We start from the raw sequence: 14,467 nt of genomic DNA on the forward strand, positions 1-14,467 counted from the left end.
CGTATGGAGATAAGACAGAGGTGCCCCAAACCTCCATGCCCCTGGAGGTGCCCAAGGCCAGGCTGGGTGAGGCTCTGGGCAGCCTGATGGGGTGGGGGGAACCAGCTCACAGAAGGGGTTGGGGCTGAGGGAGGCTTTCAGGTCCCTTCCAACCCAACCCATCCAGAATCCACTTTGTGATTCTAAGAGAAGCAGCTGGGTGCAAATCTGCTGGTGAAAGATGGTTGTCCAAATTGTGCTGAGTCAGTGGAAAAGGAAGACACACGCCCACGTGCTGCGGCAGCAGCTGCCTCCTCGGGAGAAACAAAACCCCCTTTGCACGGGGACAATTCTGTTTGCCAGCTCAGCTGCATGGCTGCCAACCCTTGCTGGTCCCAGTGGGTGTCCAAGCAGGAGCAGCACTGGAAACAGGGCTCTGTGGGAACGCTTGGCCCAGAGGTGCAGGTGCAGCTGGCAGCACCGAGCTCCTGCAGCATCATCGCCCGTGCGTCCCTGAAGGGCAGAACATGGATGGACAGACACGTGGACGGGCTGCCTGCCATCTGTTTGTCATATCTTTTTTACACCCCCCCCCCCCACATCCCTACTTTCATGCTGACAACTGGGCCTGGGTATCAGCTGCTCAGTGCTCTGCCTCTCAGCCAACAGAAGGTGCAGGTGGTGCAACCCCGGGCTGCACTGCGGCAATCCCTGCACTCGGCTCCCCTCTTCGGGATCAAGAATGTCTTTGTGTCTCCTTCACAGTTGTGAATTCTTTTATACGGGGTGGGAGGAAATCTCTTTCTAATCTTCCTGCTCTCAAGTGGGCAAGGGGAGCTCAGCACAGTCCTATGGGGCGGCTGCGTCGCACGGCATCCCTCAGCTGAGCCCCTTCCCTATTTCCAGCATGGGCAGAGGGTGAGGGGCTGTGTCAGCTCCCCTCCTGCCTGTAGGGCAGTGAGAGCGTGCAAAGGGCACAGCTCAGCGTACAGAACAAGGAGGTGACTCAGCAGCTCCGTCACCAGCCCTAAACCACAAGCAAAGTGAAAGCCCTGAACGCAGAGAGATTTTTAACGGGGTTTCATGCCCGGGGGGGGCACTATACACAGAGATGGAGCAGCATCACAGAGCTCGGCCTCAGCACATCCCCTCCGGAGGGTGGAAGCGAGAACCTCTGCTACTTTCACAATGTGTTTTCTTGTAGTGAAACTGCACAGCAACACCCAGCCCGGGAGGCAAACATCATTCCCCCCCCCTCCTTGTTGCCACGAGCACCGAGCAGCAGCCCAACAGGCTCAAACCGCATCCCCTGCTGCATGCATGCAGGAGAAGAAGCCCCAGACACAGCCCGGGGGAGGGGGGGGAAGGAAGGGGGGTACATTCAGGTCATGCTGCTTGGGCTGTGCTTATATTGGGTCTGCAATCTCAGGGTCTGACTCTGCAGAGCAGCCCTGAACATGCAGCAAAAAAGAAACTAATCACCTGAGCTGTTTCCCCAGAGCCAGCAGCTTCAGCTCACATCGCCACGGTGCTTTTAATTCTTTCCAGAAATCAATAAACTCTGAATCTGCAAAACTTACCCAGCTGCTGCAGAGGGCAGCGCCCCAAACATCATTCAGTCCTCAGCTGCGCCCTTCCCAGGAAGCACCTGCAGGTTCCTGATAAGCTGGGAGAAGCTTCACTGTGATCCCTTTGGGGCTCTCCCCCCCCAAACCTCATTTGACACAGGCTGCTATAACTACACGCTATCACGTTGTGTATTAGGAGGTGCTCCAGAACTGTGGAGATGCGGCGCTGGGGGACATGGGGATGGGTTGGGGCTGGACCTGGTGAGCTCAGAGCTCTTTCCCAGCCTTAATGGTTCTAGGGAAAGAAATGATAATAATAGTAAAATCAACTCTACTTTTCCCTTTGGAAGTAACTTCCACTCCCTCCGTTCTTGTAGCTGAGCAGCCAACAGAGCAAGCACCTTCAGAACCAGGCAAGGTGCAGCACATCAGGGCTGGCACTATCTCCATCACAGTTTCACAGCAGGCATCCTCAGGAGCTCATCTACAGGCACTGAGCCTTCCCATAGTTTTCCCTGTTAGCTCTGCTGCTCTCCAGAGGAGGCCTGAGGCATGGCCCAGATGCATCACTACATATACAAACACATACACACACACATAAATATACCCACACGTCTACATATATAAACATACCAGGTAGCAATCGAACCCTACACCTCCCTGGGAACCACCCCAAGACCACAGGGCTGCCCAGTACAAGCTGATCTAATTACACCGCACACAGATTAACACCCTTAACCTTGAATGCTGGTGCAGCTCCCAGCACCAGGAGCTTTGTTTTGGTACCACAGTGATAACTGCTCGGTGGGAAGCAGCCCATGCCCTAGGAAAGGGGAAAGCACGGGGAATTCAGTTAACAGAGCCCTGCTCAGGATTTACGAGTGCCTCCCTCCACCCCATCCCGCAGTGCATTTGACATTGATTCATGATGCCTCTAGCTCCAAGGTGCCGATCAGCCTAGAAAGGGAAGGCATTATTTATTGTTTGTATAGATAAAAAAAGTCAGACCTGTACGATGATAGAGGACAGGTTTGAAGACCTGCTTGTCCCCTCCAGCTCAGCGCATGTATTTTGCTTTAAACACCCTGACATCGCTCTGACCTTTCTTCTAGGGGAGCTCCTCTGGTTGGAGACAGGTCACAGCACAATGATTCGATGCCCTTTGAGAGCCTTCAAAGAAACGTGCGGTGATTCACTCCCACACTAAAGAGCTGAGGAACACGTAAGTATGACACAAGTTTCCCACCACCCTTGGAATGAGACGTGCCGCTTGACTGAGGCTGGAAAGCTGCAGCAGCAGGCGAGCTGTGCAGTGCTACTATGTGCTTGGTGACCAATTCAGGCTTTCCAAGCTGTTGCATTTAAAGTTCACTACTATTAAGCTACTGCCACCTAGAACAGGTAGACTATAAGCAAAAAAACAACAACAAACCAACGATACAAAAAGCTTTAAGTTCTTTATATTAAAACTTCTTGGAGTCTGGCTGTATGGCAGCTGTTGAATTCATCCTTTTGTCATATTTACAGCATCCAAGCTTCCAGCGTGGTTCGCCCTCGAAGGCTGGCAGCAGGGAGCGCAACTCTCTTTAACAAGGCAAAGCTTCCACATGATCTATGTAATATATACGGAGGACACCCACAAATACTGCTGCTCTCACTCTGACTTCTTCAGGCAGCCATCAGCAGAGCGTGAATGCACGCTTCTGCCTAAAGAACAGCCTTCAGGAACAGGGAAAAAAAACAAGAAGAAAACAAATAACCCCAACCCTGAAAGGCAGCCTCCTCCTGCCTGCCTCATTCATGGATGTCACAATACAGGACTGACATTTTAACTGTTCCCCGAATGATGGATGGCAGCACTGGTGGGTGAATAACACAGCAGGAGGTGGCCCATCAGGAAGGCAAAGGCTTTGGGCTACACCGAAATACCTCGAGAAGCAGCAGGACTAGGAAAGGAAGCATGCACTGAAACAGATGTGGGGCTCTGATGAAATGTTAAGAACCATCACCTTAAACACCGGTTGGGTGCCTGTGATTCTCAAGCATTCCAAATGGCTGCCCCTACAACACGGTTGGTGTCACATTCCCCAAAACAGAAGTTTTTCATCCCATTGGAAGGTCACAATGGGAAATCTCTCTGTGGCAGCACGTTAGCTGCTGGCTATTAATGGCACACCGTTTTAAAAAGAGAACTAAAATCATTCCCATGGTCATTTTTTAGATCAAGTTTGAGTGGAACCCAAGCAATGGCTTTCCCCTGGTTCCAGCCATGCTGACAGCTGCTTTGGTTGCAGTATGTCCTGTGGATGAACCTCAGCTTGGCAGTGCTGAGATTTAGGATGGCTTACGGACAGGATGAATCGGGCCGATCACAAGAAGAAAACAAATACATTTCCCTTCTGTGCTGCAGTCTGATTCACCCATTCAGAGAGCAGACAGGCTCCACAAGCGCCAAGGCAGGAATCACAAGAAGAACAAAGTTGTGCGCTCCAACCTCCACGTGAAAGGCCTCGTGGTGCTCAGCAGGCTGCCCCTCCACTGCTGGAGGTTACTTGAAGGCTGCATTGAAGGCCCTGCCAATGACCAGCCTGCGCACTTCGCTGGTGCCAGCTCCGATCTCGTAGAGCTTGGCGTCGCGCAGGAAGCGCCCCATGGGGTAGTCATTGATGTAGCCGTTCCCACCTACGACCAGAACCAAGTTATTGCTTTTCTCTCAATCGAGGGGCTCCCAGCGGCCTCCCCCAAAGAACACACTGGCAGTGACTGCCTTACCAAGACACTGGATCCCATCCAGAGCCACCTGGGTAGCGCACTCTGCCGAGAAGAGGATGACTCCAGCACAGTCCTGCAAGGAGAGGCACAAATTATGACAGAGGCATGAAGGTGTCACCTGCCCTTTTCCCATCTGTGTCGCTCTGACCTTTTCATTCCTCTACAGACATCTGCTAACAAACCTGAACCGCTTCATCACAAAGGCACCGGGATCCATCCCCTGCAAGCAAGAAGCTGACACCGTCCTTCTGTCACTTTTGTCAGACTACACAAAGGTAGCAAATAGAGTGCAGCAGGGGTGCTGCTCCGCCTCACAGATGGACATCACACCCCCTGGAGACCAGTGCGATTTGATTTGATGCAGGGCTCTGCTCTGCTCAATGCCTGGTTCTCTCCCCCGACAGACTCATGGTGACAAGTCAGTTGTGTCAATGACAGCAGCTCAGGATGACTGCCACAGCCCCTTACAGCAGGCAGGATATTGTGTTTGGCCTTCCTATAAAACCTACCCATCCTGCTACATCTGTTCCCTTGTACAACTACAGTTTCTTTTACACGGGGGGAAGGAGAGGGGAAAACAAACACTTGGAGAACTCATTTTAACCCCCAGTATGTCCACCCTGCACGTGATGAGGAGCCAAGCTGCCCAGCAAAGCAGCGGAGTCACCATCCCTGGAGGTTTTCATACATGTGTTGATGTGGCACTGAGAGACATGGTTTAGTGGTTGGACTTGATGATCTTGGAGGTCATTTTCAACCTTAATGATTGCATGATTCTATTCAGGAACACGGTTCAGCGGGCACAGTGGGAATGGTTGACAGCTGGATTTGATGATCTCGGAGTTTTCTTCCAAACTTAATGATCCAATCGAAGGAAGAACATTCAGACACAACCCACATAGAACTGCAAGCTCACCTTCGCATTAAAGTGGCCCCGGTCACAGGCTTTGGCCACATTGTAGACGTACTGCCGACAGGCCATCAGGCGGGTATACATATCAGCCATCTTGCCCTGCATGAGCTGCACGTTGCATGAGAAAAGAGACATATTGCAGCTATTGAAACTTAACGTGAGTCCACAGGGATTGAGGGGAAATGGTTTCCTGCTTGAGCCGTAGGAATCAGCTGGGTTCATACAACGCATTCCCTGCGGTCTCTCAGAAATCAGTCATAACACCAGGCTACCTTCCCCAGGAAAAGCCCTCCCAGCACAGAGCAACCCACCTGCTCCTTAACAACAAGAAGAAAAAAGACAAACAAAAACCCCCAATTGTTTTTCTGTCTCACCTGGAAGTGGCCAATTCTCTGTCCAAATGCTTCTCTTACATGTAGGTATGGAATTGCATGGTCAAGAACAGCTTGCATGATCCTGAGAAAAGCAAAGACAGGCAGGAAAAGGAAAACAGGATCATTAAAATACTGATTAAATCTTGGAACCTCTGCCTAGGACAGAAAGGTTTCCCTATGTAGGAAGATACAGCGCTGTCTTCCTATTGCTCCACTCAAACAATGCTAAGAATGAATCCCAAAAGCCTGTGTTTTCTCCATCGTGTTCTACACGTTGCTCATTTGGGACATCTTGTGGTAGGGCTCTGCTTTCTTAATTCAGGAGACTGAGATGGAGAGTGTTGAAGAGCCTTCTTACACCTGCAGCTAGGACAGTTTGTGCTGCCTTGTGTCTCCAGGAGACCAACAGAAGGGGTGTGAGAAATCCTCCTTCTGCTTTGCAGACAGTAGTGTGTCCGTATGAGGGTTTTAGTGCAGAAGAGAGCACGAGGAAGGAGACAAAAGGACTGTAAATTAAATGGTTATGCCAAGACCACCATATTCAAAGCCACGCTCTGGATGGCAGGTCCATGGAACCACCTGGCTCATGCCGGACTGGAAGGCAGGGATTCCCAATCTTTCCTTCTTGCATTGCTTCTATGAGGAATGGAGAGGTGATATCAGCCACAGTCACCTAGCCAGGCTGATCTTTCTGGCCTTACAACCTATCAGAGGTGGCAGTCCCTTACCCCAGTGGCCCACCAGACAGCACAAGCCTCTCCAGGTCCAACCCGCTCATCAGAACGTAGACTCCTTTGCTCAGCTTCCCCAGGATGTTTTCAGCTGCAATCAAAGGAAAAATGAGTCACCTGTACACAAACCCAAAACACTAATAGCAAACTTTACTTGGAAGAACAGAGCACAAACACCACCACCAGTAATAGTAAAAAGAGAGCACTGTTCAGGAGTAATGGCATTCCATAGCTTAAAAGAAAGAACACCAAAAGAAAAAACACAAAACAAAGAGGGCCAAACAGCCTGAATGTTCTCCTGTACATCCAGGGATAGGGGATGGATAGGTATGCAGGGAGCTGAGAGACACGTGCTGATTGCACAAGGGAGGGTGAACCTGCTGGCTGCACATCACAAAGAAACGCTGAGGTTCTGAACCAACTTTTACCAAATCAATATGACCAAACAAACCCAGGGATGACACTCAGTACGAGAAAAAACCACTCGGTGAAGCAGGGCTGACAATGAAACCCATATGTTTTAAAGCAGATGGAACCGCAGTGCCAGAGGAAGACATCTGAGACAAAGGTTCTGCAAACATATGAAACAACATCAAACTGGTTCAGTTTCCAAAGGAGAAGATCAGAAGTAGCATTAATGGCCAGAGTGCAGAGTGTGTTAACTTCCAATGGTGCAGCGATGCGTTTCTCCAAGTTATCAGAAAACTGGGATCTTGTTGCCATGAGAACACGCTGTTCTGCACAGATGATTACCCAGATGATCATCTGAAGTCTCAGGTTCTGCCCTTTCTGATTTCAGACTGCAGGACTCGGGTCAAGTTAGAAATGTCAGATTTCAGCTCTAACTCTTCCGCATTCTAACATCAGCTGTTACAACACTAACAGCCCAAACTAACAGAACAGCCAGTGGAGTCACAAAAACGAGCCACTACAGTTGCCCCTGTTGTATTAACGATGGAGCTCTCGTGAAGCTGCGTAAGAGCAGGGAGCCATCCCCAAAGCCCTCTGTGTCACAGTCCGAGCAGGCATGCAGTGTGTGAACAGATTTACCTAAGGACAGAGTGCAGCTCCCCACGCACATACTGCCACGATTTGGAACCAACTCACCGGGGATCTTACAGTCCTCAAAGATCAACTCACAGGTGTTAGACCCTCTCATTCCCAGCTTGTCAAGCTTCTGTGCCGTGCTAAAGCCTGGCATTCCCTGCAAAGCCAAGACATCAAAACTAAGGATTACAAGCACTGACAGTGACGGGACTATGCTAATCTCAGGTAAGTCCATCAGAAAGTTTACTGATCTCTGACAGTATCGTTTCTTTTACAGCTTCCTCACTGGAAGGAAGATGTGGTCTCAGTTAACTAAAAGGAAAGAGACGCTTATAGAGCCTCCAGAACCTCTGGCAATTCTGGGCAACAAGCAAGTCCTTCTTTATGAGGATCTTGTCTTTCCATATCTCTAGCCCAAAAGAGTGACTGTGTGCCTGCATGCCCAAACCCAGGAGCTCCCAGCTGCCTGCGCAACAAGCCACAGCACTGGGGCAGAGGACAAATCTCATGGGTTTATAAGGCTCACGCAGGGAATAGTTTGTTTTTGAGGGACGGACTGATATCGAGCTGCTTTCTAAACAAAGCACTTAGAGTGAAGGAGGTGGCTTTAAAAGCACACCAAGATAGAACTGTGAGAATTATTAAACAGTAACTGAAACCCACCTTCTCCACAACGAAAGCAGTTATCCCTTGGGAGGCTGGCACGGCATTAAGGTCAGTTTTAGCATAAACGATGAGAACATCTGCATCTGGCCCGTTGGTGATCCAAAACTTGTTCCCATTCAAAACATAGTAGTCCCCTGCAAGCACAGAGCTGCAGTCTGTTAGATTGTAATAGATAAAGCAACACTTACGTCCTCACCCCATTTATTTCAAGGGTGATCTATAAAACCCCCATGAACAACACGCACACAGCCCTCCCCAGGATCAAGAAAACTCATCACCTTCATTTCCAGAGTCCAAAGACAGTTTAATGGATGCCTGACAAACTAAGGCTCCTAGCACTGGTTCCAACACATTGTAATCCTCCACTATCACACTCAGAAGTCTACTCAGGACCTTCAAACCACCCACCCCGTGTCTTCACTACCTTGTGTTATCACGCACTGATTGCCAGCATGCCCTGATAAATGCTGAATGGCATTAAGGAGGTTAGCTTCAGTTCACAGGAGACATTTGCACTGGAAGCTCACGACAGGTTTTACCTTTCTTGTCTGCCTTCAGCTTCATGGACACAACATCAGAGCCAGCATTGGGCTCGCTCATTGCTAAGGCTCCAATGTGCTCCCCACTAATGAGCTGGAAAAGAGAAAGAGAAGAACCTCCTCTGGCACAACTTTAAGGACATGATGTCTCATCCTTATTCAATTCAATCCATCAGCACATTTCAACACAAGTCTCAGTGATATTCTCAATTTTAGTTAATTGAAGTACTACTAAGAACTTGGTTCTTACTCATCTTGTTTCATAGCAAGTAATTTAAGTGATTGATTGCGCTACCCATATTGAAAGCCAGTGAATGAGGGCATCAAAACACACCTGAGCTGCAATGAGGACGACGTGTGGTCACGTATCTCCACGCTGCACAATGCTTGTTTGAGGAGTCAAAAAACCCAACGAACCCAAAACCCCCCATTCTGCCATTTCCCAGCACCGTACCTTGGGCAAGTACTTCTCTTTCTGGGCTTCACTGCCATTCCGCACCAGCTGGTTGATACAAAGGTTTGAGTGGGCTCCATAACTCAGCCCAACAGCTGCTGATGCACGGGAAACTTCCTCCATCACCAGCACGTGGTCCAGATAGCCCAGAGCAGAGCCACCATATTCCACTGGGAAACAAAAGCTCTCGTGAGCCACCACAGAGTACATCATGTATGTACAAGATCCCAGGGTTGGGCTCAGTCTTGAATAAGATTTGAGACAGTTACAGGAGAGCTCCTGGGTTTGACTGGCACCTTCTCTGGGCTGGGCACTTATGGCTTTCCCCATCCTCTCTGAAATTCAGTTTTCTCATCTTAGAGAAAGCGACACGCATTTGTAGACATACAATTGCGGTCATCAGCAAAAGTAAAAGCTTTGTCTTACAGGCAAGGAGCAAACGATTGTACTCATAAGAACTGTAAAAAGAGGACAAATAACATGCACCAGCCAGGCACGTAGCGTGCATTTACTGGTCAGAGCCACCTTAAGTTCACACAGCAGCCACTGGCACTAGAGGCCGCCTTCCTCCCACGTCACTCATTCTGACTCCTGTCTTTATCTGCAGTGCCACTTTACCCTTTGAAATCGCCCCAGTAAGAGTTTGGGTTTTTACCCTCAATATTCTGAAAGGTGGGTTTATCCATTTCTGCTGTATGCTAAAACAGAAGATTTTCTACTTGGTCCTCAAGTGCTGCTGGGTTGGGTGTTACTGCCCCCAAAAAGAAGTGTGTTATTGTCACATCCCATCTCCATCTCCTACGGCAAAACCAATGCCAATAGAGGAAGCACACACAGCAGCAATCAGAAATGGAATGCCCGGGCACAGGAAGGTTTCAGAGGCGAAACTCGAAGGGAATCAAAATAGACAGCGCTGGTGAGGGGATGGCTTATTTATAGTGTGGGAAACTGCTGCAAGCCTCAGGCACAACATCAAAGAATAAAGAAGGTAAGAGTGAGAATAAACAGGAGCAGCAGTAAATTGGGAAGAGTAAAGAGAGAGACTTTCAGATCTAGTGCCACTGAAAGAAGCACAGAGGCATTATTTGAAGGCACTGCTGTTCAGCTTGCTTCTGCAGAAGCCTTTCATAGAATCACAGAATCAGCAAGGTTGGAAAAGACCTACAAGATCATCCAGTCCAACCGCTCACCTGTTACCAACAGCTCCCACTAAACACAACATGCCCCTCAATGCAACATCCAGTTGTTCCTTGAACACCCCCAGTGTCGCTGACTCCACCACCTCCCTGGGCAGCCCATTCCAGTGCCTGACCACCCAGGGAGGTGCAGGCTGCCCAAGGAGGCTGTGGATGCCCCATCCCTGCAGGCATTCAAGGCCAGGCTGGATGTGGCTCTGGGCAGCCTGTGCTGCTGGTTGGTGACCCTGCACACAGCAGGGGGTTGGAGCTGGATGAGCACTGTGGGCCTTTGCAGCCCAGGCCATTGTGTGATTGTGCTGTGTGAAGCAGCACCTGGCAGATGGTGGGAATGGACTTACCAGGAGCTGTGATCCCCAGGACTCCCAGTTCCCCAAGTTTCTTCCAGAACTCCTACAAGCACAGAAGTGGTAGTCAGGCCAGTGGGACAGAAAAGAGCTCCCTGGACACATGGATTTACCTCGTTGGTGTGAGACCTCAGAGATAAGGACATCAATACCAGTTTCCTCCTGCTGCAGCAGCTTCACCCTTCAGACTAAGAACCCACACGGTTTTAAGGACATTAGTTATGCTACAGTCTGTTGACTGAAGGAAGGTAACTCATAAACCTCAATTTAATTTGAGGCAGACAGGTTCTAAGATTTAAGAATTGAGGAATTCAGATGAATTTAAGCCTCCCATTAACTTCAAAAACTGCACTTCCAGATTGTCTTATGCTGTATCCAGCTAAAGATAATTTCAGACGTCAGGATTTAAATTTACTCTCGCCTTTTACCTCATACAACCTTGTCACACTTGTGGGTCTATCAGCGTGTGACTGCTGCAAATAGCAGATAGCATAAGTTATCCACCAGCGAGAGCCTGGAAAACTATGAGAAGAGTTGCGGTCACCAAGCAATTTAAGACTCTTTAAGTAAAACAGAAACTAGTACGGAAAGCCAAGGAAACATCCTTCTTTAAAACCTCCTTTGAAGAAAGCGTTAGAGCTGAGGCAGGAAAAACAACTGCCGAGGCAGGCAGAGGTTGTGGAAGAACGATAGGAGCTGGCCATCTGGTGAGCACTTTGGACTTGGAGAAATCAGATCCTTGATCTTCACGAGGGCCACTCAAGTACATAAACTTCAGTGTTTTGGGGTTCGGCCAGGACACTTGATGCACATGGGAACCGGATAAAGTTGCTTAGTTGTGTATTGCTGGACACACAGCCCTCAAAGCTCATCTGCTGGAGGACGGGCTGTATTCCTCGACCTCCCTTTGCCCATTTCCCAGATTTCTCATTCCAACAAGATCGCTACATAAGCAACTGCTGCTCTGTGGCCACATGATCTGAACTGTTCTAAACACAGGTTTGTTAGTGCCGGAAGGGACCTTTAAAGGCCATCTACTCTAACTCTGCTGCAATGAACAGGATCACCTGCAGCTCCATCAGGTGCTCAGAGCCCCATCCAGCCTGACCTGGCGTGTCTCCACACATCAGCTGTGCCTAGCACAGAGCAGCGCAGATGGAATGGGAAGCTATGAATAAATGCAGCAGGGACAAAACCACCAAGGGCCACTTCTGCTGTCACTTCAGACTGTGGGCTCTCCTCCATTATACGATGGACATGCAGGTAAATGCTTATTATCTATCTACAAATAGCCCCAAGGCACTTCAAAAGGTATTATTCAATAGCACTGGATGACATCTGGTGTGCCAGACTAAACCTATATAGTTAACTTCAAAGCTACACATATATCCCTGCAAATATCAACATCAGAGCTCCGAGAGATCCTAGCAGATGTTACGAGTGTCTCGAGTCTTGTGGAGCTTATGAAAACCAATAGTGAGAGCTCTCCTTTTCATCAATCAAACCTCCCTGTTGCACACAGTTTGTTGCTTCTGCTAGAAAGAAAACTTTCAACTCAGCAGTCAAACTGCTCTATGCTTCCTGCATTCGCACACGATATTCCCAAAGCAAAATGGAGAGGAGGCTCAGATATCCAAGGAGTTGTGCACAAAATGAGCCTAGATTGAAAAACACACGAGAGGAGGGGTCTTCAAAGAGAGCCAGGCACAAATACCACAATGAAAATCTAAACAAGACCGTGATCAATCCACCTCTATTTCTTTTTTAATCAGATGCTGGCTCAGTTCTTCCCCAGGTTGTTCAAAGTTATCAAAAGAAGAAACAGGAAATCAAAAAACTTCTTTTTCTGCGCTGCTTTCAAGTCTGAAAAGTTGATGCATATCTTCCTGTGGTGCAGACCGGGTCTTCGTCTGAACTGAGGTACAGATCAAAGTACAGACTACCATCTATTTCATAGGCACACATCAAATACTTACCCGCATGCCTTTGAATTCATTCTCCTGGTCAATTTGTTGGGCCTTTGGAGCCAAATGCTCTTGACAGAACTTTGTCATGGTCTGTCTAAGCTGGGAAAAGAAGCGAGGAGAGACGCACGTGTTACACTCCATCAATATATCATCAACTCCTTTGCTGGGATCCTCCCAGCATCCACCAGTGGGCAATTCTATGATCTGAAACCCAGGCACACAAAAATCAGAAAGAAATCTCTATTTCAGCTGATGAGCTGAACTACAACACAAAAGGCCCTCAGCTTTGGAAGGGTGGATTTGGATGAAGTGTTAATTAACAAGTGTGGCTTATCAGGCTGGGACTATATGATCTATCCTGGTATCTTCAATAGAAGAAAAATGTCATCAAGCCAGGTATGCTACTTGTTCTATGTGCTGAAATGAAACCAATTCAGAGTATCCTCCCAGATGTTAAGACTCACATGCGTTTTGCAGAAGTCTGTTTGTACTCCAAATAAACTCAAGCAATATTTTAAGTGTTTATAATAAGAAGACTTAAAAAACAAACAACAAAAAAAAGTAGAGATGTTGTAATGGAGCTTAAAAATCCAGTTTTAACTCCTGGTTCTTTATTCCCTTACGTTACTGTCAGCGAAGGAACCTTCTGCTGTTTAACAAAAACATTTAGAAGGGACAGATGCAGCAAAGCAAAACATGCCTAGGCTGCTCTGCCTCTCTCCCTTGTTTCAAGTTAAAAAGATAAGTTAGTTGCCATGGCTACCTGGATCCTGGATCCTGGATCCACCAAACAAGTTTATCCCTCTCCAGTGGGACTTTTTTCTTTCTATTTCTCCTTTTTTTTAAACCCTAACGTTTCCATCACAACAGAGTTGACAGCAGGAAAGTCGAGCTTAAAAATTAGACAGAGAAGAAGGCTGGAACACAACTAAGACATACTTTAAACATCAGAGACTGAAGGATGTACCAGGACATCCCAAACACTTTAAAACAGCTTATATAGCAGCGTCAAGGACACTGGATGGCATCCCTTCCTTCTGTTGTATCCACTGCCCCGCTCAGCTTGGCGCCATCCACAAACTTGCTGAAGGTGCACTTGATCCCATTGTATAGATTATTGATAGGGATGTTAAAGGGCACCAGCCCCAGGAGAGACCACTGGGGGTCACCTCTACACAACCACCCTCCACTGGGACACAGTCATTGACCACAACCCTCCAGCTGTAACATGTCAACCTTTGTCTGTTATATTCTTTACCCATGGCACAGTCCGCTCTTTGGATTCATACTGTTGTACGTAGAGAGAAGGATGTGCTGGGGGACTACATCAAAGGCCTTGCACACATTCAGCATACTGTGATGATGTGAACACAAGGCTGCAAAGCTGAGACAGAACATCCTAAAGCTTTTGGCTCCCCATTGGCCAAGAGAAACGTCTGAGAGCGCCGCAGGATCCGGTTTCTTTGATGGCCGCACCTCTGACGGACTCAACCTGGCTCAGCAGAGCGGTGCAGGTAACACCGCTCCCGGACAACACCCCCCCCCCGCGGGAAACGGCGGACACGTGTCAGCAGCGCAGCCCCGCGGATTGGCCAGCTCCTCGCAGCCTCAGCCAATCAGCGCCCTGGAGCGCGGACACACCCCGCCGCGGAAGGCGCGCCGCCAGCCGTGCCGTTGGTCAGCGCGAGGCCGTGCCGCCGTGCCGCCGCCTACCTGGCGCTGCTCGTCGCTCAGCCCGTTCACCGTGTCGTCCACCGCCAGCCCCGCGCAGCTCCGCCGCAGCAAGGCCTGCCGCCGCCTGGCCCCGCGCAGCGCCGAGCTCAGAGCGGCTCTACCCAACACCGCCGCCGCCATGGCTGCCCCGGGCCGCTCGCGGCGCGCAGGCGCGGCCCTGTCCCGGAGAGAGCCCCGGCC

General features: G+C 49.2%; 1 protein-coding gene across 1 annotated transcript; it reads right to left on the reverse strand.

Moving 5' to 3' along the window:
- Nucleotides 1-3,918: 3,918 nt before the first annotated feature.
- On the reverse strand, nucleotides 3,919-14,452 carry IVD (isovaleryl-CoA dehydrogenase). The gene is made up of 12 exons (XM_072337445.1): nucleotides 14,267-14,452; nucleotides 12,563-12,652; nucleotides 10,581-10,632; nucleotides 9,044-9,213; nucleotides 8,590-8,683; nucleotides 8,048-8,184; nucleotides 7,445-7,541; nucleotides 6,335-6,428; nucleotides 5,607-5,688; nucleotides 5,236-5,340; nucleotides 4,320-4,392; nucleotides 3,919-4,229 (listed from the first exon to the last, which is right to left on the reverse strand). Exons 1-12 carry the CDS (start codon nucleotides 14,405-14,407, stop codon nucleotides 4,096-4,098), a joined length of 1,269 nt encoding a protein of 422 aa, XP_072193546.1. The 5' UTR covers nucleotides 14,408-14,452; the 3' UTR covers nucleotides 3,919-4,095.
- Between the last annotated feature and the right edge of the window lie 15 nt (nucleotides 14,453-14,467).

The sequence above is a fragment of the Excalfactoria chinensis genome, chromosome 5 (genome assembly GCF_039878825.1).
Source record: "Excalfactoria chinensis isolate bCotChi1 chromosome 5, bCotChi1.hap2, whole genome shotgun sequence".
NCBI classification, from domain to species: Eukaryota; Metazoa; Chordata; class Aves; order Galliformes; family Phasianidae; genus Excalfactoria; species Excalfactoria chinensis.

Coding starts and splice junctions, on each gene's coding strand:
- IVD (XM_072337445.1), bottom strand. CDS start 14,407: ATGGCGGCGGCGGTGTTGGGTAGAGCCGCTCTGAGCTCGGCGCTGCGC. Junction 12,653..14,266: donor TGAGCGACGAGCAGCGCCAG/GTAGGCGGCGGC, acceptor TTCTTTTCCCAG/CTTAGACAGACCATGACAAA. Junction 7,542..8,047: donor CTGCTTTCGTTGTGGAGAAG/GTGGGTTTCAGT, acceptor TTGGCTTTGCAG/GGAATGCCAGGCTTTAGCAC.